Source organism: Petromyzon marinus, chromosome 5 (assembly GCF_048934315.1).
Source record: "Petromyzon marinus isolate PM22_M1 ecotype Great Lakes invasive population chromosome 5, UKy_Petmar_22M1.pri1.0, whole genome shotgun sequence".
NCBI lineage: Eukaryota > Metazoa > Chordata > Hyperoartia > Petromyzontiformes > Petromyzontidae > Petromyzon > Petromyzon marinus.
The window spans coordinates 18,939,532-18,965,204 of record NC_133671.1 but is presented as its reverse complement, the minus strand read 5'-3'; the positions used below and the strand labels follow the sequence as shown (position 1 = coordinate 18,965,204).

At 54.4% G+C, this 25,673-nt stretch overlaps 1 protein-coding gene across 13 annotated transcripts in view; it reads left to right on the top strand.

Annotated features, from left to right (window-relative positions):
* LOC116939177 (homeobox protein cut-like 1) overlaps nt 1-25,673 on the top strand; it is a 203,509-nt gene that overhangs the window by 66,005 nt on the left and 111,831 nt on the right. For 6 of the 13 annotated variants that reach the window (XM_032947252.2, XM_032947259.2, XM_032947251.2 and 3 more), the window contains exons 2-3: nt 5,261-5,371; nt 24,440-24,487. In XM_032947252.2, coding sequence (XP_032803143.2) covers nt 5,261-5,371; nt 24,440-24,487 — 159 coding nt within the window. Of the gene's footprint in view, nt 1-4,267; nt 4,507-4,730; nt 4,853-5,260; nt 5,372-24,439; nt 24,488-25,673 lie in introns of those variants that run through there. The other 7 variants (XM_032947256.2, XM_032947255.2, XM_076062437.1 and 4 more) reach the window with 5 other exon arrangements.

Sequence of the window (25,673 nt, the reverse complement as noted above, 5' to 3'; positions counted from 1 at the left end):
CGACAACTCCCTTTGTGAATCCACCGGTGGATCAAGGCCACCCCCCCCCGCCACGCAGTGTCGGCCGCATGGTTTGTTTGACCATACTTCACCGCGCCGGCCGGTGCGTGGCGGCGGGTGGCGGTGGAGGCATTGCCCGCCACTGATGAGAGCCGTGGCCGCACAGTAAAAAAATCATCTCCGTCGTTGCACTTACGCGCCGTTAAAATGCGCATCCCCAAGGTTTGGTGGCGTTCAAGTGAGGACTGCTTGTTTTCCTCTGCTGAACCAAACCAGCACAGCTGTATTCCGTGTTGTTGTGTCTCTAGTGCCTCTTCTTCATATTGTTGTTATTTTTTTTTGTTCAACCGTTGCCTTGAGCCCTCCCTTCAGAGATGTGGCCTCAGCCTGCTACATATCTCTTTGTGTAGCGAGCAGCATTTTTAAAATGTCTGCACGATCCTTTCTTTGTGTTGTGGTTTAAAAAATAAAATGGAACGATCGGTTCGTTGATGTGTCCTGCCTCGGCATTTCGGTCCTTGCTTACAGCCGCGCGGTAATTCCTGAGTTCCACAGCCTTCATAACCGCCAATGGTGTCCGATTCCTCCGTAACCGAGTACAGCTCTCGTTATTCAAACTCGCCCGCTGCTGTGAAGTGAACAACACAGATGTGACGATATAGTTTCATCCATGATTCAAACCGATTTTTATGCTCACGATGCACGCGCTTAATCGTGCACTTGCGAATTAGACCTTTACGACGAATTCAATTTAAATACCTACGTTACATTCACCCTAAACTGTGCAAACGGAACAGAGGCTATTTGAGACAATACAAATGAGATGGTTTAAAAAAAAGACAACAAAATTATCCACGTTCAAATTGTTGAAATTAATGGAATCCGGCGGTTGGGGCGGTTTGGACAGTGGGGCGGGTGGGGCGGTTGGGGCGGGTGGGGTGGTGGGGCGGTGGGGCGGTTGGGGTGATGGGGCAGTTGGGGCGGTTGGGGCGGTTGGGTCGGTTAAGGTGGGTGGGCTGTTAGGGGCGGATGGGGCGGTTGAGGCGGATGGGGCGGTTGAGGCGGATGGGGCGGTTGGGGCGGAAGGGGTGGTTGAGGTTGTTGGGGCAGGTGGAGTGGTTAAGGTGGTTGGGGCGGGTGGGGTGGTGGAGGTGGTTAAGGTGGTTAAGGTGGTTAGCGTGGTTGGGGTGGTTAAGGTAGATGGGGCTGTTGGGGTTGTTGGCGTTGTTGGAGTGGTTAAGGTGGTTGAGGCAGGTGGGGTGGTTAAGGTGGATGGGGCTGTTGGGGTGGTTAAGGTGGGTGGGGCTGTTGGGGTGGTTAAGGTGGGTGGGGCTGTTAGGGCTGTTAGGGCTGTTGGGGTGGTTAAGGTGGGTGGGGCTGTTGGGGTGGTTGAGGTGGTTAAGGTGGGTGGGGCTGTTGGGGTGGTTGGGGTGGTTAAGGTGGGTGGGGCTGTTAGGGCGGTTGGGGTGGCTAAGGTGGGTGGGGCTTTGGGGTGGTTGGGGTGGTTCAGGTGGGTGGGGTGGGTGGGGTGGTTGGGGTGGTTAAGGTGGGTGGGGCGGTTGATTTAGGGATGGGGCTGAATTGTGCCGAGTGGACATCAAGGATCATGTGACACCATTCACAGGAGTTGGCCATTGTGTTGCAGGGGGTCATGGCCCAGTCCCTAAATGTGCGTGGCCTCAGCGCGGGCCAGAGAAGCCTCCATTCACCTAACAACGCCGCCCTTTCTCTTACAGCGCCGTGTTTGGTTTGGCACACCGTAAAATCCTACCATTAATACGTTTGATTAAAACCGAACGCCTCTAATATACCGTGGCCGGGTATATACCGTCTTAAAAACAGTGAATCAATTATCTTATTTTTATACGTTGCATGCCATGTCCGCGGGAGCTTTTGATAGATTTGTGATTTTTTTGTTGTCATTCATAATTCTTAAACCATTTGTTTTTCTTTACGGTGGTTCACGTTTCGCCACTTTGCCAATGACCGCCCCGGGGAGGGGGGGGGGTGTGTGGGGGGGCTGGAATCTCAGCACCGGGAGCATGGTGAGAGAGAGTGGGCCCCCTTGTGTGCCCGCTGACATTGCGCTGGCACACGTGGCCGCCGCCGCCGCAGTGGTAGTTTTCCACAAACACCGCGATTGTCCCAGTGTGGCGCGCCCTCGCGTGTCCTGGTGCCCGTCGGGTGTGTAAACGTCACCGCTAGGGAGACAAAGGCGGCCGGGCGTGGTGTTGGACACCCCCCCTCCGCCCCTCTTCGTCTGCTGTGCGAACTTTCATAGGTGCTACTATTTGCGAACAACACTTACCCCAAAAGTCTGTTAAGGCTATACGGCGACTTGAGTTCGATTCCCGCTCACAACCAACAACATTGACGAATATTTTGCACTGGTCCTCCCCTGCATCAACTCAGCCATAAATGAGTACCTGCTACAAAGATGGCCGGGTGTGGTGTTGGCCACCCACCCCCTTCGTGTGTCGTGCTCGTGAACAACACTTGCCCCAACAGTCTGTTTTGTATGCACCATTGGGAGTGATGCAGTGTTGATTTGAAGCTTTCTTGCCTGCAGGAATCCATACTCTTTGGTTCTTTCGGTAAAGTCACGTAGGTGGAAATATAATAGATATACCTACGTGACTTTACCGAAAGAACCAAAGAATAGTGATGCAGTGGTTAGCATACTGTGCAATGAATCTTGCCACCCGAGTTCGACTCGCAACCAGGGTCTAGAAGCCCTATCGGAAGCGGTTCTGGGCCCCGCCATACCCTGTGTGGTCTGTGAGCATCAGCGCTGGGGAGAACAGAGACAGCCGGGCATGGTACTGACCATACTTCAGCCCCAAAAGTCTCTGTAGGTTACACGTGGAGGGGAGGGGTGGGGGTGGAATCTTTGTCTTTGGGAGCAAAGTGTGTTAAACTGTGTTAACGAGATGGAGCAGGCACGCGTGAACAGTTGCCGCTGGTGAACGGGCGTCTGGAAAGCGGCTCGGGCCGATAGAGACGGAGAGAAGAGACCTTTTTTTTGTTTCTCCTTTTCCTCCGCGGTTCGATGGATTTATTTATTTCATTCACATCGATAGGCACAATCGGCGCTGTAATTATAAAGTGTGTGCCCGGGTGAATTGCACGCCGTTCTCAAAAACCTCGCCGACTGCCACTTTCGAACACGAAGAGGGGGGGGGGGTGGGGGGGGGCTCTGTCCGTCGCGATTCCGCGGGAGTTTTAATTTAAACGGCGCGAGCGTTAATAACGTTGTTACGTCGCGAAGCCGTCAAAGCTTTGTTTTTTTGGAGATTGCTTTAAAAAAAAGTTTTATCTTTTTTTCTTTCTGCGCAGAACAGATTGAGAGATTTCTTGGTGTTGGATTTCCCCCCCCCCCCCCCCATTAGCGCACGATCTCCATGTTGAAGACGGAACTGTTCGTTCGCTTGAAAATGTTTCAATTAAACTTCCGAAAACGCCGTGAGAAAAAGTTATTACTGAGTAATTGCGCTCAGACACGTCGAGCTAAAGTGTTGGCACCAAGAAATTAAACGACGTTATTAAAAATGCGACGTGGATTTAAAAAAAAATTCTCTCCATCCCTTGTCTCTTCACTCAGCGTTTTTTTTTCTTTTTTTTTCGCAATGGCTCGCGAACTTTTATTTTACGATGGCTCGGGAACTTAACAACGTTGTTGCCGGCACGCGGACGGACGGACGGACGGTCGGTACTCGGAGACGCGTAAATTGATGAGCGGCGGTACCGGTGGCTCATTCGTTAGCCAAATTTTAATTCAGTGGGCGCGAATTAACGACGAACGTTCACGATGTCTCTCCCCTGTGTGTAGTATTTAATGGGGGTTTTTATTTTGTGGATCTGGCAGGACTAGCAGTGGATGTTATCTCGACCAAGATTGTTTGTAATGGCAAGGGCGATACTGTTTTTTTCTTACATTAAACAAAAAGCTCGGGACGACATAAAAGGAATTGGCCAAACACCGCAAAGCAGCAGCCTGTTTGTAAAAAAAAACCTGTCCGAAAGAAGACTTTGGCGAGACTTTCCCGCGTGATGAAGACGTCTCGTCGCACGGGCTGCGTTACGAGCGCTGGGCATGAAGGAGATGCACAACGTGAAATGCAGACGCGTGTGTACGCAGGGGGCAAACGCCGCTTGGATTCAGAGATGATCTCCGCTCGAGTTGCTTCCTCCTCCTTGTTAATGCTGTAAATTCCTCCTACGCCAAATTCTCCGTCACAAGTCACCGGTTAACCCTACCTCCCTCCCTTCCTACTGCCCCCTCCTCCCCATGTGTGCCGCCCCTTACGACCTCCTCCTCCTCTCCCACCCTTCACCCCAAAACGGCTGCCCCTCCTCCTCCCCATCCTTCTCCTCCTCCCCAACCGCCCCCCGAGCATTTTATTACTCCCGCTGCTCTCTTTCAACCCCGACGCTCTCAAAAATGCTTTCCTGTCCCGTTCGGTAACCATTTATGGTTTTGCCGCGCTAAATCTGCAGCGCGTCCTGGTATGTCGTTCCTTCGCACCCCGAACGTTTTTCGCGGCGTCGTCCGTGTTGGTGCCTAGAGAGACCCCCCCCTGCCCTGCCCCCCCATCGGGGTCGTCGGTTGTTGCGCGGGCAGGGGCGCGGGGGCGGGGGGGGGTGGTGCCGGGTAGTTGGGGGTAGGGGGGCCGGCGGGGGTGGCGGTCGTGGGGATGGGGAAGAGATTCCGAAGGGAATGCTGCTGCCGCCGCTGCCGCCGCTGCCGCCGCCATCTCGCCCGGGCAGAGCTCGTGTAAAACGTGTGGAGGATTATTTAAATAATAAGCTAATAAAACGGGAGGGGTAAAGAAAGTTTGAGAAAATGTGCTTTGTGAGTACGCGCGCGCAAGAGAGCCGCTGCCGCCACAGGGGCTGCCCGATGACTTTGGCCGCACTATTATTGCTGCAGAGCGGTTTATTGTTTGCGTGGAGTTGTGTGGCTTTCAAGCCAGTGATGCTGCCCCCCCCCCGCCCCGCTTTGAAGTTAAAATTTGCTACCGCGCGACATAGTCGGAACGCTTGCGCCGGACTCCGGTTACAATCGCCTCCCACCTTAGTCGCGCGGGCATCGCGATGGCCGTTTTCGGCCGCCGTCGAGGAGAGCGAGAGAGATACGGGACGATTTTTGCCGACGGTGAAGGACCTGCGCGACGATGGTGGCCCATGATGATGATGGACCTGTTGTGCCATCCCATCCCACGCCCTCCTTTCCCCCCTCTATCCCCGCCTCCTCTGACAGAGAGAACTTAGCGCCACGGCAACGGAACTGGCCAATCGGCAAGAGGCGAGCGAACAGTCCCGAAAGCGGCTCATAGAACAGAGCCGGGAATTCAAGCGGAGCGCACCCGAGGTGAGAGGCACGCGCGGTGCAGTCACACCACATGCTCACCACACACTCAGCACACCCACAACATACACTCACCGTACTCACACCACACGCTCGCCACACTCTCACCACACTCGCCACACGCTCTCAAACGCTAACAACTTGCTCCCCGCGTGAATCACACACTCACCACCGTATGTACAACGCACTCTCCACACACTCACCCTGCTCACCACAGGCTCACCACTTGTCCCCCACCACACACAGACGGATCACTACTCGCCTGCCACATTCAACACGCAAATACGTGTTCGCCCTAACGCACCGCACTCAGAAACTCACCGCGCACACGCACGACACGCACCACACGCACCACACGCACGCATTCCACTCACGACAAACTCGCCCACCGCACACTCGCCACTCATCCACCACGCATACTCGCCGATCACGCGAAATACGCTGCCCACGTACTCACCGGCCACACTGCACACACTCGCCACTGCGGCGAGGTGTTATCTACCTCGACTGGTATACAGGAGGTCGTGGGTTCGATCCCAACGTTGATGCCTGCATATTTGGAGTCTGCGTGTTATCCCCGTGGTCGTGTGGATTTTTCTCCGGGTCCTCCGGTTTTTCCCTTTAAACTTAGAATCATGCATTTAGAGCATTTGGCTGCTATAAATGTCCAAATGATAAAGCCACTTCGTTGAGCTTTCGTTTGTGGCCAGGTCACTTCCGAAAAAAGAGCTATACAGCTCAGTAGGCCTTAGCCGCTAACTCGCACGCACACACACAGACGTGCTCATCACACACATCCGCACATGCATTCATCGGTGACACCGCACACTGCAACCACACTCAGAGCGCACACACACACATCCCACACTTGACGTGCACTCACCACACACACAACCCACACTTGACGTGCACTCACCACACACACATCCCACACTTGACGTGCACTCACCACACACACATCCCACACTTGACGTGCACTCACCACACACACATCCCACACTTGACGTGCACTCACCACACACACATCCCACACCTGCAGTGCACTCACCACACACACATCCCACACTTGACGTGCACTCACCACACACACATCCCACACTTGACGTGCACTCACCACACACACATCCCACACCTGCAGTGCACTCACCACACACACATCCCACACTTGACGTGCACTCACCACACACACATCCCACACTTGACGTGCACTCACCACACACACATCCCACTGCTCACTTTCCACCCCACTCACGCCACCCTCACGGTCCACTCGTCCCCCTCGTCTACGCACAAGCGTAAATGTACGTTGGAGAGTTGAAGCACCTGCCAAGAATAAGCTTCGTCAAACGTATAGATTTGTTTTTAATTTGTATGTTTTGTTGTAATTAATTGGCGTGGTTTGTTATTTAAATGTAACAACAAGAACAAAACAATGGCGGTGACGTGGGCATATGGGCAGGTCCCCCCACCCCTTTTGATCGACGGAACAAAAATAACAACAATAATTTGTTTTTAAAATCGCCAACTGCGACAACAAACGGCAACAACGAACGAGAGCGCAACGACATCCCAAAAGGTGCAGCTGTCAAGGGCAGAGTTATGCCGACTTAAAAAAAAAGTATTTGCCCACGGAAACCTGCGGAAAATAAAAAGAAAAATCGACACCTGACCTCGCGCGACAACACCCACACAGCGCCGAAGCGGTCTACTGCTTATTCGCTCGTTTTAATTAATCGCCTTGGCGCAAGGCCCTCCCCCCCACCCCACAACCGTTGGGGGTCAAGGCACGGATGACGATCTTTGGATAGATGGTGATGGCGGTGATGAAGAGGAGTTTTGCCGGCGTTGGGAGCGGTGCTTGTCATATGCTCGCTCGTAGCTGAACCCGTGCCGCTCCGCCGTGCCGCCCCGCCGTGCCGCTCCGCCGTGCCGCGTGGGCTCAGTGCTTCGGAACTTCTCGGCGGTGCGGTTCCCCCCAGCCCCCCCACCACCCCCCTCCCCGTCCCCCCCCCCCCCCGCTGCTCCCTCTCTCTCTTCCTCATGGCTGTCGCCCCTCTCGGCGACGACTCGGTCAGGGAAGGTTCTCGCCCACAGTAACGATCGCCTCTCGTCGGCATGGAGGGTTTGAGACGTCGCGAGACGGTGCTCGCTTGGGCCACCACGCCGGCTCTCCCTCTGACACGGAAGGAGGCTTCATGAGTTGTACAGAGGCGCAATAACGAGCGGTTTAATCGGCTGGTGGCGTGGGGAGTGCGGTTGTGAGGCATGTGGCGTCCTCTGCGAATAGCGCTCGCCTGTCCGCCCGCTCGCCTCCCTGCCTGCTCACCCGTACGTACATTCGCACACTCGCTCATTTGCATGCTGGCCTGATCGATCAATCGCCCGTTCGCTTGCTCGCTCGTTCGCTTGCGTGCCGAGCTGGGCGACCGTTGGGCTGACTTTGCGAGAGCGACGAGTCAAAGTGACATCGCTCACCGCCTCCTTCGAACATTTTACAGCAAGCGTCTTTTTTCCCCAACTTTACTCTGCTGGTGCTATCGGTGTCGTGTCACAAGTGTCCAAATCGGAGTTTATAACTTTAAAACTTGATGCCTCAGTACAAAAGTACTGTGTGGCGTGTGTAATTGAGAATCGCTTGTGTGTGTGTACTCTATGATGGGGAGCGGTAGTGTAGCGGTTAGCGCGCTGCACTATGAACCTGGCGACCCGGGTTCGATTCCCGCTCACGGCCAACACCAGTGACGATTATCTGAACCGGTCCTGGGCCTCCCCTAGGTCGAGTCAGCCTCAAATGAGTACCTGGTGCAGTGGATAAAAACATTGCCACTGGGGAGACTAAGGCGGGCGGGCGTGGTGCTGGCCACCCACCCCCTCGTGTACCGTTCCGGCCTTCATAGGTGCTCGCTAACAGCACTTGCCCCTACAGTCTGTTAAGGCTACACGGGGGATCTTTATCTTTGTCTATGGTGGCGTAGTGGTTATCGCGCTGCGCTGCAAGCCCAGCGACCCGAGTTTTGATTCCCGCTCGCGGCCACCGACACCGGTGACGATTATTTTCACCGGTCCTGGGTCTCCCCCGAGGTCGACTCAGCCTCAAATGAGTACCTGGTGTGGTGTGTAGTAAACATTGGGGGAAACAAAGGCGGCCGGGCGTGTTGCTGACCAACCCCACCCCTCGTGTGCTGTGCCGGCCTTCATAGGCACTACTCGTTAACAGTACTTGCCCCAAAAGCCTAAACGGGGGTTCTTTGTCATGTCCGTGTCCGGTACAATTTCAAATCGGCGGTGAGTGAGCAAGGTACAATGGATAAGTGACACGTTGAACGCCCGTGCACCGCATGACAATTATATTTGTTTGGCCGAGTTGGGCGGTGAAGGGTTTTAAAATACAGGACAACTTGGCCGGATCATTACGACGGTGGTGGATTAACCCCGCGAATTACGTAATTGTATTTGAAGCGTGTACACAAGTACCTGTAGGTTACTGTGCACACAGGCACATCGGCAGGTGTTGCAAATGCGTGCGTGGCAGATGACGTACGTTTAATTATACACATAAACCATTACTTATCTGCATCACCAGTCTAGACTTAATGGTAATCCTGTCTTATGTGAGGAGGGAAAAAAATGCGTGCGTCCATTGCGTGTGCAAGGTACAGATCGCATGTTTGTACGTTCGGTGTACGAATGTGTTCCATACGTGTCCGGTGTATGGACCGTATGGTTTATACGTAACGTGTGTGTGTGTCTATATATATATAAAATGGAATGAATCCAATATGTGCGAGCTACTTTGTTTAATGTTCTTTTCGGTGTGTCGCACTCATTCGTAATTGCGAATGACCAAGCGAGTGATGTAAATTCTCATTACGTTTCACAAAGAGGGGCCAGAGGAGCGATTTAACGCTTTGCACAACGCTTTATCGCGGTTGGCTACGTACGGTGCAAAAGAAGTTCAGCGTGCATGCATTGCATACGTTACACCACCATTTAAAACCTGCGCCAACAGAAAACATCGATTTTTGAAGCCTTGTGTTTTAAACGCCTTTAACACGCAGGTGACCCCTCCCCAACTTTAGCTGACCGAGTAATTCGCCTCCCGTTGGGAGTGCGACACGAAAGGTGACAGACAGCATGGACGGATGCTGCCCGCGCTCGTGTTTACTCCGCATTGCGGGGGTCCTCGTGAGCCCTCGTTGTTGTGTTATGAATTCTGTGTAGATAAAACGCATTTACAGCCCACGGAAGGGGGGCAGGTGTGAGCTTAAAATGCGGGGACGTGTGTGCATGTGTGGGGAGCGGTAGTGTAGCGGTTAGCGCTACGAACCCGGTGACCCGAGTTAGATTCCCGCTCACGGCCAACACCGTCGGTGACGATTATCTGAACCGGTCTTGGGCCTCCCCTAGGTCGAGGTTGTATAAACATCGCCACTAGGGAGACAAAGGCGGTCGGGCGTGTTCCTGGCCACACCATCCTCTCGTGTGCCGTGCCGGCCCTTCATAGGTGCCCATTAACAGTGCTTACCCCGACAGTTCTGTTCAGGCTATGCGGGGGATCTTTGTCTTTGTGCCTCGAATGAGTACTGTACCTGATGCGGGATGTGAACATCGCCACCGGGAAGACAAAGATGGCCGAGCGTGCGTGGTGCTAACCACCCACCCCGCTCGCTCGTGTGCCGCTCCGGCCTTCGTCAGTGCTTGCGCTCGCCAACAGCACTTTTCCCATCAATCTATTGAAGATTGTACGCGGAGGGGTGGGGGGGCCTTTGTCTTTGTGTTGTCGAGTGTGCGTCGCCGCGTGCGGGCTGCCTGCACGTTGCCCTCCTCGCCCACGCGCAACGGCATCAGCACGGGGGAAACATCTCTTAACGAGCGCCCCTCCGACAGAACCTCTAGGATCACGCCCGCCACACTCGCCGCCTCCTCCCCGCTCGCTTGAGCGAGGGAGCGAGGGGAGGGGAGCCACACTCTGCCATCCCACACACACAACCAAACCCCCATCACACTCCCACTCGCTCCCACTCTACCACCGACCCCCCTTTCCCTTCTCGACGGAGCCACCCACACACGTGGCCGCCTGGCGGGAAGCTCTAGAGGTGGGGAGAGCGAGCGGCCGATTCATTAGGCGGCGTGCCGCTTGTTCCCCTGCGCCGCCTTGTAACAAGCCCCCGGTGCTGCGAGGCTGATTGAGAGGATCAAAACGGGCCTCATCAGAGGTTTTTAACGCATCTCAGCGGAGACCCGGATAACGAACGGGATTACAACGTCTCTCCCCCCCCCCGAGTTTCGGAGGAGGGAGAGAGAGGGTGAAACAAAAATATATATACACACGCGGCTAATGTATTAATAAGTACACTTGTGCGTTCTCTGACAAGTGAACATCGGTGTTTAAAATAATACACGCGCCATAATAACGGAAGCGCGTTATTAGCTAATGAAATGCGGAGCTGTGATATAATTTAAAAACCTACTCTTCTCGAAGGCAGATGACGCGACGTCGATTTTCACACTCAACTCCCTCCCCCCCACCGAAAGGGACAGATGACGGAACGTGTAAGTGGGGCAAATAGTTTTTTTGTGATTTAATAATTAGCATTTTATTTGAGAAGAAAATCAGCCGTCACGATCTCCTCCTTATTCATCCAGGAGAGTCGCATGGCTCTTACTCAGAAGGGTTACGGCAGCTGCTGCAACTTTGGGTTTTTATTTGTAAGATGTTTTCAGCCGATTATTGATGCCTTGTGTTTATGATCTCACGTGTGGGAGGAAAAGCTCCCGGAGAAAACCCACGCATGCGAGGAGGGCCAACACGTGACTACATGAACCCTCCCCCCCCACTCGTCTTCGAAACCTGATTCGCTCACAAGTGACGGCATCGCATATATATCCCCTCTATTTAAGGCCGAAACATAGGAGGAATTCTCTGCAATTCTTGGCTGTTGCGTGACAGATGCTGATTGTAATTACCGGCAAAACGTCATACTCCAATTTGTAAATGTTGTGGGTTTACTCTCCAACAGAACGATTTGCTGAACTAGTAACTAATTGGCATTTTTTGTTCACGTGACAAAACCTACTAATTGGCTGTGTCGGATGGTGGCAGGTTGAACGACACATTTATATTTACGCATTCTAACACAAAATGAAAAGAAAAAAAACCTCTTATGGATAATATTGGTCGCTAAAGTCTACGTGTTAAACTGACTCTATCCCCGTACCGATGAAAACAGGTAGTGATTAGTCCACTTGCTGTACCGCCTTCTGGCGAGCCACGGGGTTACTGCTCCTCCTCGACGCCCACGGGAAGGGAGTTTCACAACAATCTTGGTGGCGATGCACCAACCATTGCTGCTGCTGCCTCCCTAGAGTTGTGGATTACAGGCAGCCACTGCAGTGTAGCTGTCACCACTGCCCGGGCTAGTAAAGTAAAGACAAAGATCCCCCGTGTAGCCCTGACAGACTGTTGGGGCAAATGCTGTTAGCGAGCACCTATGAAGGCCGGCACGGTACACGCGACGGTGTAGACGCAGTTATTACCTCGCGCTACACTACGAATCTGGCTTCCCGAATTCTTGACCACGGCTAGCATCGGTGATGACTGATATCTGAACTGGTCCTGGGACCCTGTGGCCTTCACCATTTGGAGAAGTATGGACAAACACCCAATCATTAAAATTGCATTGGGGAGGCATTTATCCAGCAGAGGATTGACAGCAGAGGATTGCACCTCCGATTAGCACGGTTGGCTTCATACGGTGACGATTTATTTTTTATGAATGACCTCTTTGTTGTTGACCACACCTCTTTTACACGTGGTCCCCAGGGAGGGGCACAGCATGGTGATGAGAGAGGTCATGCACCTGCAGGTGACCTCTCTTTCCCGCATCTTCTGCTCCTCCCTTTGGCTGCTGGATGAGGATGGAGTTGCTTCTCACCTCGCAACTGGGTGAGCTGAGTCAGCAAGAGATGTTACAAAAACGCCTCGAAGCTCGCTGATTCTGATTAATCGGCGGCGGCGGCGGGAACGCCAATAGCCCTTTTCCACCGGCACATCCGGGCCGAGCCAGCACAGGGGCCCTCATGGTCCGGGTGGTTTTCCCCACCGGCTGTTTGCTGTTCCGAGCTGGAACCAAACCGTGCTACGCTGGCCTCACAGGACATCCGAATCTGGTTCGGGGCCGAGCAGGGCCGGGGGGGGGGGGCGGGGGGGGCGGGACGAGTGACGTGTCCACAGCACGCGAGGTCGGTACACCGTGAAGACGCGATATTGCCGCATCGATGCGCGGTGCGTCTCGTCGACTCGTTGACTGTGACGTCGGCCAAATTGGGCGAAAAGCCAGATTTAGTAACTTGACAGTTATTCTTGCCGTTCGTCGGTGACCTGGCCCGAAGGGATCGACTCTGCTGCACTTGACAACCTGGTTGGATCATGGACGGCCGAATCCCCGGGTTCAAACCCAAAAAAATCCGAACGGTGGCAGCTCGGCTGAACCCTGACCCACGAGCAAGCCAGTTGCCCTCTCCTCGTCGAGTTTTAATGGGAACGCGGAGATTGTTAGAGTTGGCACCTCCGTTAATTGCTAAGCGTGCCGCCCCCGGCCTCTCGCTGTGAGAGAACTCTCCGTGCTTTTTTTCGCGTCAACCGTTTGTCAGAGCCGGCATCGGTGGAAAAAAGAATCTGCATATTTAGAAACTTAAGTTTCTGAGGTCTGCCATTCGCTCTTGTCGGTCACAGGGCTCACGAGGGGTTTCATTTTACAGGGTCGGGAAACGGTTCGTTTTGAACGGAAGCAACCGGGGTACCTGCGGTGCCTATGATCAGCTATGTACACTAATATGACCTTTGACTTTTGTAAAACAAAAAAACCCCACAAGCATCATATTTCACCTCGCCAATCTTTCGGGCGTTTAAATATATGACAAAAACCTCTCGCCTTCGTCTTACAATTTTTTTTAAGAGATGACAGTCATTGGGAATAGTTTTTTTCTAATATTTAAAAGGAATAAACGTGCACGTAGCAAGTTGGGAACAAACGAGCGCCCCTGGAGGGCCAAGGGGAGTTTTCTGAACCGTTACGTTTTGAGAGCCCCGCAGTAATTTTTTGTGGTTGCGCCGATGCGGCAGATGGAAGCGCTTGGTGCGGCCGGGTTGAGGAGTCGGCGTCGGGGGCGCGTGTGGGGTGGGGGCGGTGGGTGGTGGTAGTGGTGGTGGGTTATGGGGAAATCTACACCTGACATTTCGAGTCACCGGGCCCCCGCCGTGCCATCATCTCATTCCCCCCCCACCCCCGCCTCCTCTGTGCGGCGTGTCGCTCATTAACGGAGGCCGTGCGTGACATCACTGGGGTGGTAATCGCACGCAAGCCTCTCCACGCGCAGAGGTGTGACTCCGCGCGTGCTCGCCGTTTACGTGGAGATGTGTTGCAGATATGTGTGTGTATGTGTTGGCCTGGCACAAGCATCGTGGTGACGTCACCGCCACTTAGTGGCGAATGGCGGTTGTTGTTGTTGTTGTTTGCTCACTGCGCATGCATATTCATGCCTATGCGTACGTGCAGGCGCCGGCTTGTTCGGCAATGTCCCATATATTTGTTTTACCCAGTGAGAGGAGCCCGCTGCAATAAATAACAGGTCTGTTTTGCAACCTAGAGTAGCGGTCAATTAAAACGAGCGCAAATGTTGTCCGTATTTTTTTTTAATCTGGAGCGCGTTAACTCTTTTATCACTTACACCACTCGAACGGTGCTGTGTGTCGCTGGCAGCTTGGCGCTTCGGGCCTCTGACCCCTGCGATCTGTGTCCGTGATGAAGGGCAAGGGTGCACGTGAATGCGCAGCAAGCGCCACGCGGCCCAAACCCAAAATCAAAGCTCGCGAAGAAAGCGCCGCAAAATTTAACGTAGCCCATGGACACAATGGGAATCCAACGCTTTATTTAATTAATTGCGTTAAAATATATATATATAGTTCTCTCTCTCTCTTCCTCCGTGAAACTTGATCGCCGGTAATTATTACCGGCGCCAATTATTTTAATGGCGAAAAATTGTGAGGGAAATGTGACGGCGTTAGAGCGTAATGAGACTCGAGCGACGGACGCGAGAAATTAGTGATGAGACGATGGGGGAAACGCGGTCAGCGCTGCCGTGAAGTTGTTATCAACGTCGCCGCCGTCGTCTTCCCCGCCGCCGGCGTCCTGCCGTGGAGCCACGTAGCGGACGTCCGGTAATGTTTGACATGAAGCGCGCGTGGCAAGGTGGGGGGATCGAGAGGACGTCTCTGTGCGTGCGAGTGCCTGCTCGAGTGCGCGAGTACATGAGTGCGTGAGTCGGAGAGTGCGTGAGCGAGTGCGCGATTGCGTGAACAAGTGCTTGAGTGAGTGCGTGCATGCATACGCGAGTGTGTGATTGTGTCAGTGAGTGCGTGCGTGCGTGCGTCAGTATTGTCGGTGTTTCCGCCTCCGCTCTCCTCTCGGGGAGGGGCGGCCGTGCGCTTCTCCGTGCGCCGATCTCCAATCTCAACCGGCCTCTTTAGCTGCGAGCTTCTCTCAGCGGCGGATGCTGCTCGTGACATCTGTTGTCTCCCTGAACATCAAATTGCTGCCGCTGACAGCTTTTAAAAAGAAATTGCCTTGCGATATACCCTCTAGAAAGCGCTTGACAGAATGGGGGAGGTTGGTGGTGTGGGGAGGGGGGCGAAGGTTGAGGTTGGGTTAGCAGTAGAGGCGCTTTTGTGGTTAGTGGGGGGGGTATTGTTAGCATTGGTGTGAGGGATAGGGTTGGTTGTTTGGGCTGGAGGTAATGTTCGGGTTGGTGTTTGGGATAGGATTGATTTTGGGGTTAGGGTTGGTGACTGAGATCGGGATCATGTTAACTGTGATGTTAGGAATAAGAATATTGCGTTTAGGTGGATGTTAGAAATTCATTATGGTGGGGGATAGAGTCGGGAATAAGTTTCTAAGTCCGAACCCCATCTGAGCCGCCAGCGTCTTGAGCCGCCAGCGTCTGGGCCGCCAGCGTCTGGGCCGCCAGCGTCTTGAGCCGCCATTGTCTGGGCCGCCAGCGTCTTGAGCCACCAGCGTCTTGAGCCACCAGCGTCTTGAGCCGCCAGCGTCTGGGCTGCTAGCGTCTGGGTCATCAGCATCCGAGCGTCCGAGCGTCGGCATTTGTTTTGTCGCTTCGCGTTCGGCAGTGCGGAGCGCGTCGGAACTGTTTCCGATAAAAACGATCGCGCCGCAGCGTCTGTGCGCGCTGGGCGCCGCACGCACGGATTAACACCTCCCACCCGCTACCCCCACCAACCCCCCCTTGGCCTCCCACCGCCCTCCCCCTGTGCATGCTGCGCGATGGAAAATTGAGTCTTCTTAAAACATTAAATTAAATAAACTGCTCCGGCTAAACGAATCAAATTAAAAATCATCGCCCCTCACCACCCCCGACTCTCCCCACCCCTCCCAAAAAGAAAAACAACAAATCGGAAGAAGCACGTCCAATGTTTTTATATGAACGGACGGAGGGTGGCTTTTCTCCGGGCGTCACGTTTTTTTTGTGTCGCGAGCCATAACCGCGAGAGCCGGACCACCCTGGACAAAACAATCACAGCGCTCGGGGACTCGCTTACGATTATTCAAGGTAATATATATTTTTTACGTCCATAAATCGGAGAAGTAATAACATCATTAATTTATCCCAGGACGGCTTTGTGGAATCTAAAGACTCCGTGGTGGGATTCTTGTTCAAATCCTTTTAAAGGAGTGTTTGCTTTGCTTTTGTGTCACCGAAACCACCCAAGTAACCGGATGATACTCGGATGCGTTTAACACTCGGATGGGTTCATCAGGAACCCGGCAAATCTCTACGTGATTCACCAACCATTGCCTCCAAAAGCGCTGGATCACAGTCGTGGGTCACCACCACCGCAGGTTCGTGGTTGGCGGCGGCGGTGGTGGTGGCGAGGTGGTGACGGCAGCACTGCCTGGGCCCCTCGCCCCCCCCTCCTTCCACCACGCATTTTGTTTGCAAAAGAAGAATTTGACGCTGAGCAGAGGCTCTGGAACATCATGCATTCCGAGGCGGCGCAGCGCTGCTCGGTGATTGATGCCCCTGGCCGAGAGGCCGTTCCCCGTGTATTACACGACGGCTCCGAATTGGCCGCCGTGTAACCGCTTGCGTGCATGCAGGCGCGCGTGCGTTCGTTTGTACACGTGCCTGCGTGCACACGCAGGAGGGGCAGTGTAGCGATTAGCGCGCTGCGCTCAGATTCCCGCTCACGGCCAACACACAGTGACGATTACCTGAACTGGCCCTGCGCCTCCTCTAGGTGAGGATCTGGTGCGGTGTGTAAACATCGCCACCGGGGAGGCAAAGGTGGCCGGGTGTGGTGCTGGCCACTCGCCCACCCGTGTGCCGTCCCGACTTGCATAGGTGCTACTTGCTAACGGAACTTGCCCCAAAAGTCCGTCGAGGCTATACGAAAAACCTTTGTACGTGTGTGGGAGCGGTGGCATAATGGTTGAGGCCTTACTCTACGAGTCCGGAAACCTGAGTTAAACTCTCGGCCATGGAAAACATCACCCACGTGTGATATCTCAATCGATCTTTGCCCCCCCCCCCCCCCCAGCCTTCATCAACCCGCACTGACCTGCGTGATGAAGTATGGTCAAACGATCTCCTACGGCGAACACGTTGTAGGGAGGCCTTCATCCGGCAGTGACAAAGGACTATAAATTAAAACAAGTGCCTGGTGCGTTGGTGTCGGCATTTAAATCGGCTTCGAGAACCAGGGCTGTCGGGCGCATAGTGGTGCTGGCCTCGCCATAACCTTAATAGGTGCATTGACAGTCACGGGGATTCTGGTCTAAAAGGTGGAGCTAGAGCTTGGGTATTAGGAGGGCCTCTGCTTCAGAGGGACCACTGCTGTTTGCTCGAGGGCCACTGGCAATTGTGATGTATTTCCACCCTTAGTTCAGTGAAGATCAGGGTCAGGTTATCCTTTGATGCCCCTCCATGGGAGTGTAGAATTACACAACCGTCCCAAGATGCCAGCAGATGAACAACCCTCCAGCGTTCGTTTGAACAACAAGAGGACGCTTTGAATTTTTTGCGATTGAAAGTGAACAATGATAATAAACAGATCGGTGAAAAACGTACAAAGATTTATAATGCGATGGGTACGTGTATCGGTGAGGCGATGCGGACGGAAAAACGTAACTGACTTAGAAACAAATAACTGTCCCGAATGTTTTGGCTGAAGGTTTAACCGTCGTCTCGTCTTGTCCTCACGCCTGCGTCGTGTGGGGCAGAGCGAGAGACAGACGGACGGACGCGCCACACGCAACCACCACCCTCATTCCAGACACCACATCCCCCGTTGGCCGCTTCTCTCCACTTCACCCCCCACCCCTCTCACCGCCGCAGCCGCCGCCCGCCGCCCACCGCCACCGCGTTGTAATGGTTATCATATTCACCAATTGTGGCACGGTCGTTTGCGACGCAAGGTCATATCACCCCGACCGGCAGGCGCTCCTCGATCTGATATTCAAAACAGAAAAGGGAATACGTAGGCGTCAAAAGATTTTTTTTGCGTAAAACAAAAAAAAACCCTCCCGAAAACAACGCAGCGCCAGCGCGAAGAAAGTAAAGTGGAGAGGATGAAAAAGAAAGTAAACGAAGGAGAGAGGGGGGAGGGAAATGAAATCGTACGAACGCACCCAGGGTCACGGGAGTTAAAAGAAAACACGAGAATCGCAAAACAACAACAAAAACGCTTTTACAAATGCTGGGGAGAGCAAAAAACACAGCGGCGTCTTCTGTGGCTGGCAAAGGGCCGAGGAGGCTTGGGTTTGTCAGCGGAGGCGAGCGCACGGACGTTGTCACTCACGGCATTTCTGGTTTGCGACGTTCGAGAATAACCAACCCAAAACCCGACCAAATGTGTGACGACATAAATAAGTTAACAAACACCGCGGTTAAGCGGGCCAAGTAGGCCCTCTTTTTTTTCAACAAAACTTCCATCCAGTGAAGATAATTTTTCCCCGTGAGCAGAAAAAAAAACTCCCGTCGGTCCGGGCGTTCTTAAATACGCATGTAAAACTGCGTGTGAAACTGCACACGGGTGGATAACAAACCAACGATTCAGTGACGAAGCTGGCTTTCTGCGCTAGCACAGTTAACAAAACACAAATTCAACTCGTTCATCAATAACGCTGTGGCCCTTAAAAGGAGACTAAAATAATAACAGAAATATAATGCAACAAAAATAATATAATGGGGGGGGGAGGCGATGTTTTGGGCAGTGGCCCCCATCAAAGAACACGTGGTGATGCGCTTTGAAGCTGGGCCCAAAATGGTCTCCTGTTATACATTTCCCTTTTTAAGATAGTGGGCTTGGCCGGCACTCTTGTGCGCTCTCTCTTCTCTCGAGAGAAGAGCGAGCGTACGTGCATGCATGCGTGCATGCGTGCGTGCGGTGCTGCGGCCCATCCGTGGAGCGTTCAACGGCTCGTTGCCAGAGGCTGGTGGTTCGAACCCCAGTGGGCTGCCCCCTGGTCAGTGCCGCCATGCGTGTTCGGCCGTATGGAGACGCGCAGCCAGCTTCGCAGCCAGCTTCGCAGCGGACGTGGAAAACACCGCCCGACGTCGTTCTAAAAACGAGAAGGCCACGGTGTGCCTGATGGTGACCTTCATTGGGATTGTGGCGTTAACAATATCGCTCCCTCCTGGCAGACCGAATCACAAGAGTGGGAATATTTATTTATACTGGAGGAGGAATACGATGAGCTGTGAAGCTGTTTTTTTTTTACATGTCCAGTCAGGGGCATGGGGTCAGAAAGTTACAACAACGAACAAAACAAAAACCACGATGGGAGAGCAAAGTATAGGAAAGGTAAGAATGGCAAATAACGACACGAAAAATTTACTATTAATAATGATGAAACTAAACCGATAAGAATGCTTAATGAATCATAGTTTTTATTAATGACTGTATATCCTAGAGGTTTAACGATCCCTCCTCGCCCAGTCCCGGGCGATGTGATGAATTGTCTTAGATTCAGTCGCAACTCAATTCCTTCTGCGTTAACACTGCAGTCAATGTTAGCGCCTCTAGTGGCTGCAGGGTTCCCACAAGTAGCCATTGAATAAAAAAAAATAATTGGATACAAAATAAAATCTTGAAAGGTTCATTAATCCTGCTCACACGATATACCCTGTGCTTAAGAATCAATATTAATCGATTATTCAATGCAACGCCTTATGGTGCAATACCCACTACCGTGTGTATGTGGTAAGCCGCTATAACATTGATAGTGACTTCATTGCATCGCTTTAGGACCTCTGTAACTCATGCTCCACACGTGCAGCGGCTGCTCGATATAAGTAGCCGGGTTTGGCCCTCCCCTAGGTCCGCTCGGCCTAATTTTGTTTAACACCCAATTCCACCTGGGCGGTGTGGTGGCCGTGATCATCAAGCGCCGAAGAGACAAAGGTGCCCGGTGCCCCCCCCCCCCCACTCTCCTCCCGGGTTTGTGTGCGACTGCTCGCCTCGCCCCACCATCCTCGTGTTGCCCTCGCATGCCAACCCGCGATAGGCGCTCGGCTAAAACAGCACTGGCAGCAGCCAGTCCGGTCTTATCCTGGCTAAGCAAGGCCGTCCTTTGAACCGTGTGCGAGAGAGTACGTCCGTGCGCGTGCGTGAAGTCGGGTGGGGAGCGGTGGCGCAGCGGTTAGGGTGCCGCGCTCCGATTCCCGCTCACGGCCAATGCCCAGTGACGATTATCTGCGGCCGGTCCTGGGCCTCCCCTAGGTCGACTCGGCCTCAAATGAGTACCCGGTGCGGTGTGTAAACATCGCAACTGGGGAGACAAAGGCGGCCGGGCGTGATGCTGGCCACCCACGGCCCCTCTCGTGTGCCGGCTTTCATTGGTGCTCCCTGCTCGCGGCACTTGCCCCAACAGCCCGTGAAGGCTACCCCGGGGGGATCTTTGTCTTTGAAGTTGGGTGGAATCCGCCGTACGGACTCCCCAAGGTGAGAGACGCGGCCGTAAACCCCGACGATGTTGCTCTCCTCCCCTGTGGGCGGGCGATGCAAATCACTGGAAACTTGATACACGTCGCTCGCCCTGCAGGCGCAGGCAACCGTCGTGTGGACCGCGGTCGCGTGGGGCGGCGGTTGCTGTTTCTGCTGCCGCGGCGTGAGCTTGTTACGCGTGTACGTGTGTGCATGTGTGCGGGTGTGCGGGTGTGCATTTGTGCGGGTGTGCATTTGTGCGGGTGTGCGGGTGTGCATGTGTGCGGGTGTGCATGTGTGCGGGTGTGCATGTGTGCGGGTGTGCATGTGTGCGGGTGTGCATGTGTGCGGGTGTCCATGTGTGCGGGTGTGCGCGCACACGTGGGGAGCGGCGGTACAGTGGTTAGCGCGCTGCGCTACGAATCTGGCGACCCCGGTTCCATTCCCGCTCACGGCCAATAATAGGGGGCGAATATTTGAACCGGTCCTGGGTCTCCACTAGGTCGACTCAGACTCAAATGAGCACCTGGTGCAATGTGTAAGCATTGCCACAAGGAAGACAAAGGCGGCTGGCCGTGGTGCTGGCCGCGCACCCCCTCGTAGGCACACGATAATGTTTCTGTTCTTGACTCGGTTGTGGTATAGAGAGTGTTTAATTCGCCCTTGAAAACTGCTGCCAACACAACCCCCAAGTGTTTGTTTTGTTTGAACTGTATACCTGCGTGTGCGTGTAAGAGGGGGGAGTGGTGGAGTAGCGATTAACACGCTGCACTGCGAAATCGGCAACCTGGGTTTGATTCCTGGCAACACACAGCGAACTTCGGGAATGAGTTACCATCATAACTTTCCCTGGCCCAGCCGTGTGTAAACCTGAGTGTTCGGTGCTGCGTCTAAATATGAGCACTGGGGATAGAAAGGCAGCCAGGCATGGGTGCTGGTTTACACACACCCCCTTGCACACCTTAACGGGCGCTCACAAACAGCAATTGTCCACGCACGGCCATACGTGGGGTGGGGAACTTTAGCTTTGCATGAAGGAATAATAGTATCGTCCCCTTTGGTATGCAGGAAAGCCTCACTGAGACGGACTCAGGACGGATCCTCATTCGGGTGCCTGGCCAGTTCCACCGTTAACAATTTGAGATGGTGGTAAACGCTCACAAGCGCTGCGGAGAAGGATTAAAAAATCCGTTTGCCATCACCCAGCCACCTCGCAGCCAGCCCTGTCTCCTGGCAGCACCTGGTTGGAATTTCAATCCTAGGCCGAGCGACCAGGCTCAAACCTGCTTAGCTTCCGACATCCCGATGTGGCCGGGGTGCACGCAGGGTAGTGCGGTGGGTGGCACGTGTGGCGTAGAAACGGTACCGCCGTGCCTACCCACCCACCCACCTACCGCGATGCCATTCGTTAACCGTGTACCTAGCGCAGTGACTGTATACCCACATTTATAAATTAATTTTGAAACCGCCTGTCGGCTATCGCGACGAGCCGGTTGGCGGTGGATTTTTTTTTAAGGGGGGGAGGCGTGGTGGCAGGGTGGGGGAATTGTAGTGGTGGTGGGTGCGGGTTGGCCAGTGGGAGGCCGGCTGGGATGGCAGTCAGAGCCCACATGCCCGCAGGTGATCGGCAGCGCACACAAAGTGGCATGAAATTTCATCCCTCGTCTGAGTGGGTGGAAGGTTGGAAATGGGGGGAGTGGAGGGGGGGGGAGTGGGGAGGGAGGAAGGGAGAGCGGGGGACATGGAGAATGAGACCGCCCCCGTCGTCAGCTGCACGGTGACGGGGAGACGAGCGTGACGTCCAGACGTGGAGAGACGTAGACGCAGACAGCGCGTGGAGGAATAGGGCACAGGCAGGCAGGCACGCGCAGATGTAGATAGACGCGGTGAAAGACAGATGGACATGGAGACTGGGACAGGCAGACAGTGACAGACATGGTCAGACAGACCTTCAGACAGACACACACGTAGAGGCTTCATATAGCGCCAGACAGGCACAGACAAGCAAATAGAGACAGACACAAGGGCAAACTCACGTAGACACGAACGCACACGGCACGTTGCACCGAGTCGTGCCGCGAGAATCGATCGTGTGCGATTTGTGGAAGTCGCAACGCAAAAGGATGGTGCAGATGTTGCGGAGACGGGACGAAGGTTCTCGCGAGGCACACCGTGTTTGGGAGGAAGTGGGTGGCCAATGACAATTGCTGGAAGCCTAATGTAGTAAACAGTCGGACATAGGTACACAAACAAGGCTTTGGGGTGAGTGCTGTTGGCGAGCACCTGCATGGAGACACGCATTATGGATACGCATCGAGACACACAGGCACAATAGACACGTACATGTAGATAGATGGACAGGCATACAAACAGATTATGTAAGACAACAGCTAGATGGACAAATAAACTGGTAGCTTGATGATAAACAGACATACTGGCAGATATGAGACGTATACATCCAGACAGAGTAATAATAAGCAGGGTTGACACACACCCTTATTTTATTTTACTTTCTAAAATAGGGCAGCTGCTCCTCCCCCCCCCCCGAACCCTCCCTTCCCAGAAAGGTGGCATGTGGGGCACGAGATGTAGAATCCTGACCGGGTATTTAGGAATGGCCTCGGGAGGGAGTTAAAACCACATGCCCCCCCCCCAAATAATCTATACTCCACCGCGTACTTCAGTGGAAAGCGTAGTAGCGTAGTGCGGCATCACTCGATACTGGCGTTGGTGGGGGGGGAGGGGGTTCTCACCTCCTCCACGACACGGGATACCGGCGGGAGCGCCGACGTCGCCGCTGTTTGTTGTTAAAAAAAAAAACACGGCCGTGCGTAAGCGAGCGTTACGCGGGCGGTCGGCCTGGGCCCCCCCCCCCCCCCCCGCCGATGCGAGGAACGACGAAATGGAACCGGCAACTGGCTACCGCCCCCTCTCCCGTGTCCAATTTCCACGATCCCTTAGTAGACCGGCGGCGCCTGCGTCCCTCCTGCGGGCCCGCGGGGGCCTGGCGCGGTCGGGGTTCGGGGTCGCGTAGTAGTTATGTCTGATTAGGCGAGCGTGGTTCGCGTTAGAGTGGTCGTGTTGTTGTATACCACGGTCGGCGTGGGCACCCCGTCAAATTCCATAAGCACCCCCCCACCCCTGCCACCCCATCCACCACCACCCCTCCCTCTACTCTGTGAAGCTGCTCCACCTGTGCGCTCCATAGCTACGCCGCCACACCTGTGCAAATCCGCGCCATTACCGCAGGATTTTCTTTGGGACAGATTTTGGCTTTTCTTCCCTTGCACGGCAAATGGACATTTGTGAAAAAGAGCTTTATAGCTCACCGGATTCCGCTAGTTAAAAAAAAAAACACTCCGATTCTGCGATGTGTTGCTCGCAGCCGGGCAGGCGGACAACGGCAAAAATTATTTAAGCTGCCGTGGGCTCGTCTGCACCCAACGTCGTTCCGTGATGCACAAGCGACGTTGCGGGGCCCGAAGCAGATGTCCATCCTTTGAGTGTCTGCCTCACAAGAAGAGTCTGCCCTTCCTCATCTCATCCACACCATGCGTTCCACCAGCACGACGCGGATCAAAAACACTCCCGGTCACCTCGCATTGCCTCCGCCTCGGATTTCCCTCCCATCGCCGTCTTCTTCGCCCTTGCTCAGCAACTGTTTTCAGAAATAAGACAGAGAAGCTAGTGGTGGTACGCTCCCCTGTCCGTCTGCCGAATGAGTCCTTGGAGGTGCCGGATTTGGCCGCTTTAAAAGAAAAACTTAGAAAGAGGTTTCCCCCCCCCCGCTCCTCCCCACGAAGTTTGCGGTGACAAAGCTAAGTCTCGAGAAGCAGCTGCTTACAACGGCCGGGCTTGATGTGAAGCGCGAGCACTGGGATTTGAACCCAGGTGGCCGCCACCCGTCGACGGCACGAGGGCGATGCGCACTCTTCTAGCCGCCCGAATCGCGATGACGCCGTTGAAGGACCCTTGTTCCGAAGAGACCGGCTCTGCTGCGTTTCCCGCTCACGGTTTCCACGCGCTTTCTCTCTCTCCCCCCCCCCCCCCTCCTCTCCGTCTCCCTGCAGGACCTGAAGAGGCTGGTGGCCCCACTGCTGAAGAGTTTCCAGGCCGAGGTGAGCGCGAGGGCGTCGTTCGATTGCGCGGGCGACGCGCGTACACGCGCACCGTCGCGGCCCCTTTGTCGAGCGTCGTCCCGACGTTCGGTTGGCGCCCAGCGCGAGGGAGTCAATCCGCGCGGCGCTGCCCGTTTCCGCTGGCCTCGGGTCTCGCGTGTCACGCCGCAGCCGAGTGGGTAGGCCCTGGGACGATTGAAGCGCCGCGGCGAATCGAGGGATCGGTACGATTGAGGGCCGGTGACGTGATTTACGGATTCATTAACAGTTTTCATTGTTGTTGTGCGCTTCCTTGATTTTTTTTGCTTGTTACCGTATTGGCCATTTTGGCCCGGTCGCCGTCGGAAGAGAGCTTCTCTCACGAGCGACAGAGTCACGGGCCTCATGCGAATACCGTGACTCGCGCCTTTGTCGAATAACGACAACAGTAACAATAAAACGCAGCGACAGGCGTAGGATTTGTCACGGGTAGACTTTTTTTTTTAATCAAATCATCAGCCATGATCTACCCACTGCTGGGTGAAGGCCCTCAAGCCGTCACCATGCCTCGTAGCGTCGCGGTGCCACAGTCCGCCTCGCTCTTACCCCGTTGCAAGTCCGGCGCAGCCGGATTGGTCGAACGTGGGGACCGAGAGTCGCAGAGTCGACCCTTTTATTTGCATTCAGCTTGTTGTCGTTCCCCCCTCCCGCACCTCCGATTAGCACGGTTGGCTACATTCGGTTGCGAAAGAAGTTCAATGGTACACACGCGTACACAAGTGAATCAAGAACGGCCAAAGAATACAGACCACCTGGCGGGGTTCGGAGCGTGATCATGCTTCGTGATTTATCGGCGTACTGGCCCGGGTTTGTCTTCAGCGTCGCCGTCACGATCATCGTCCTTGTCGTTGTCATCGTTATCAAGCGCCCTCCAGCTACGCGTGTTGTCCGCTCATCTCCCACGGGAGCCAGGCTGTTTGGGCGGCCCCGTTTAGCCGGCCCAGTTTGGCCGGCTCTCTCTCTCCCCCTCTCTCGCTCACGCTGGGCTAGCGGATTATCCTGGTGGGGTGGCGAGGGGCAGCAGCAGTACGACAAATCAAAAGCGATCCTTGCCGCTGGTCTCCCGAGGGACGCACGGCCCGGCGACCCCCTGCACTCCCAGGGGTTATTGATCGACCTCGCGCGGCCCTCCCGGAGGGGAAGGGGG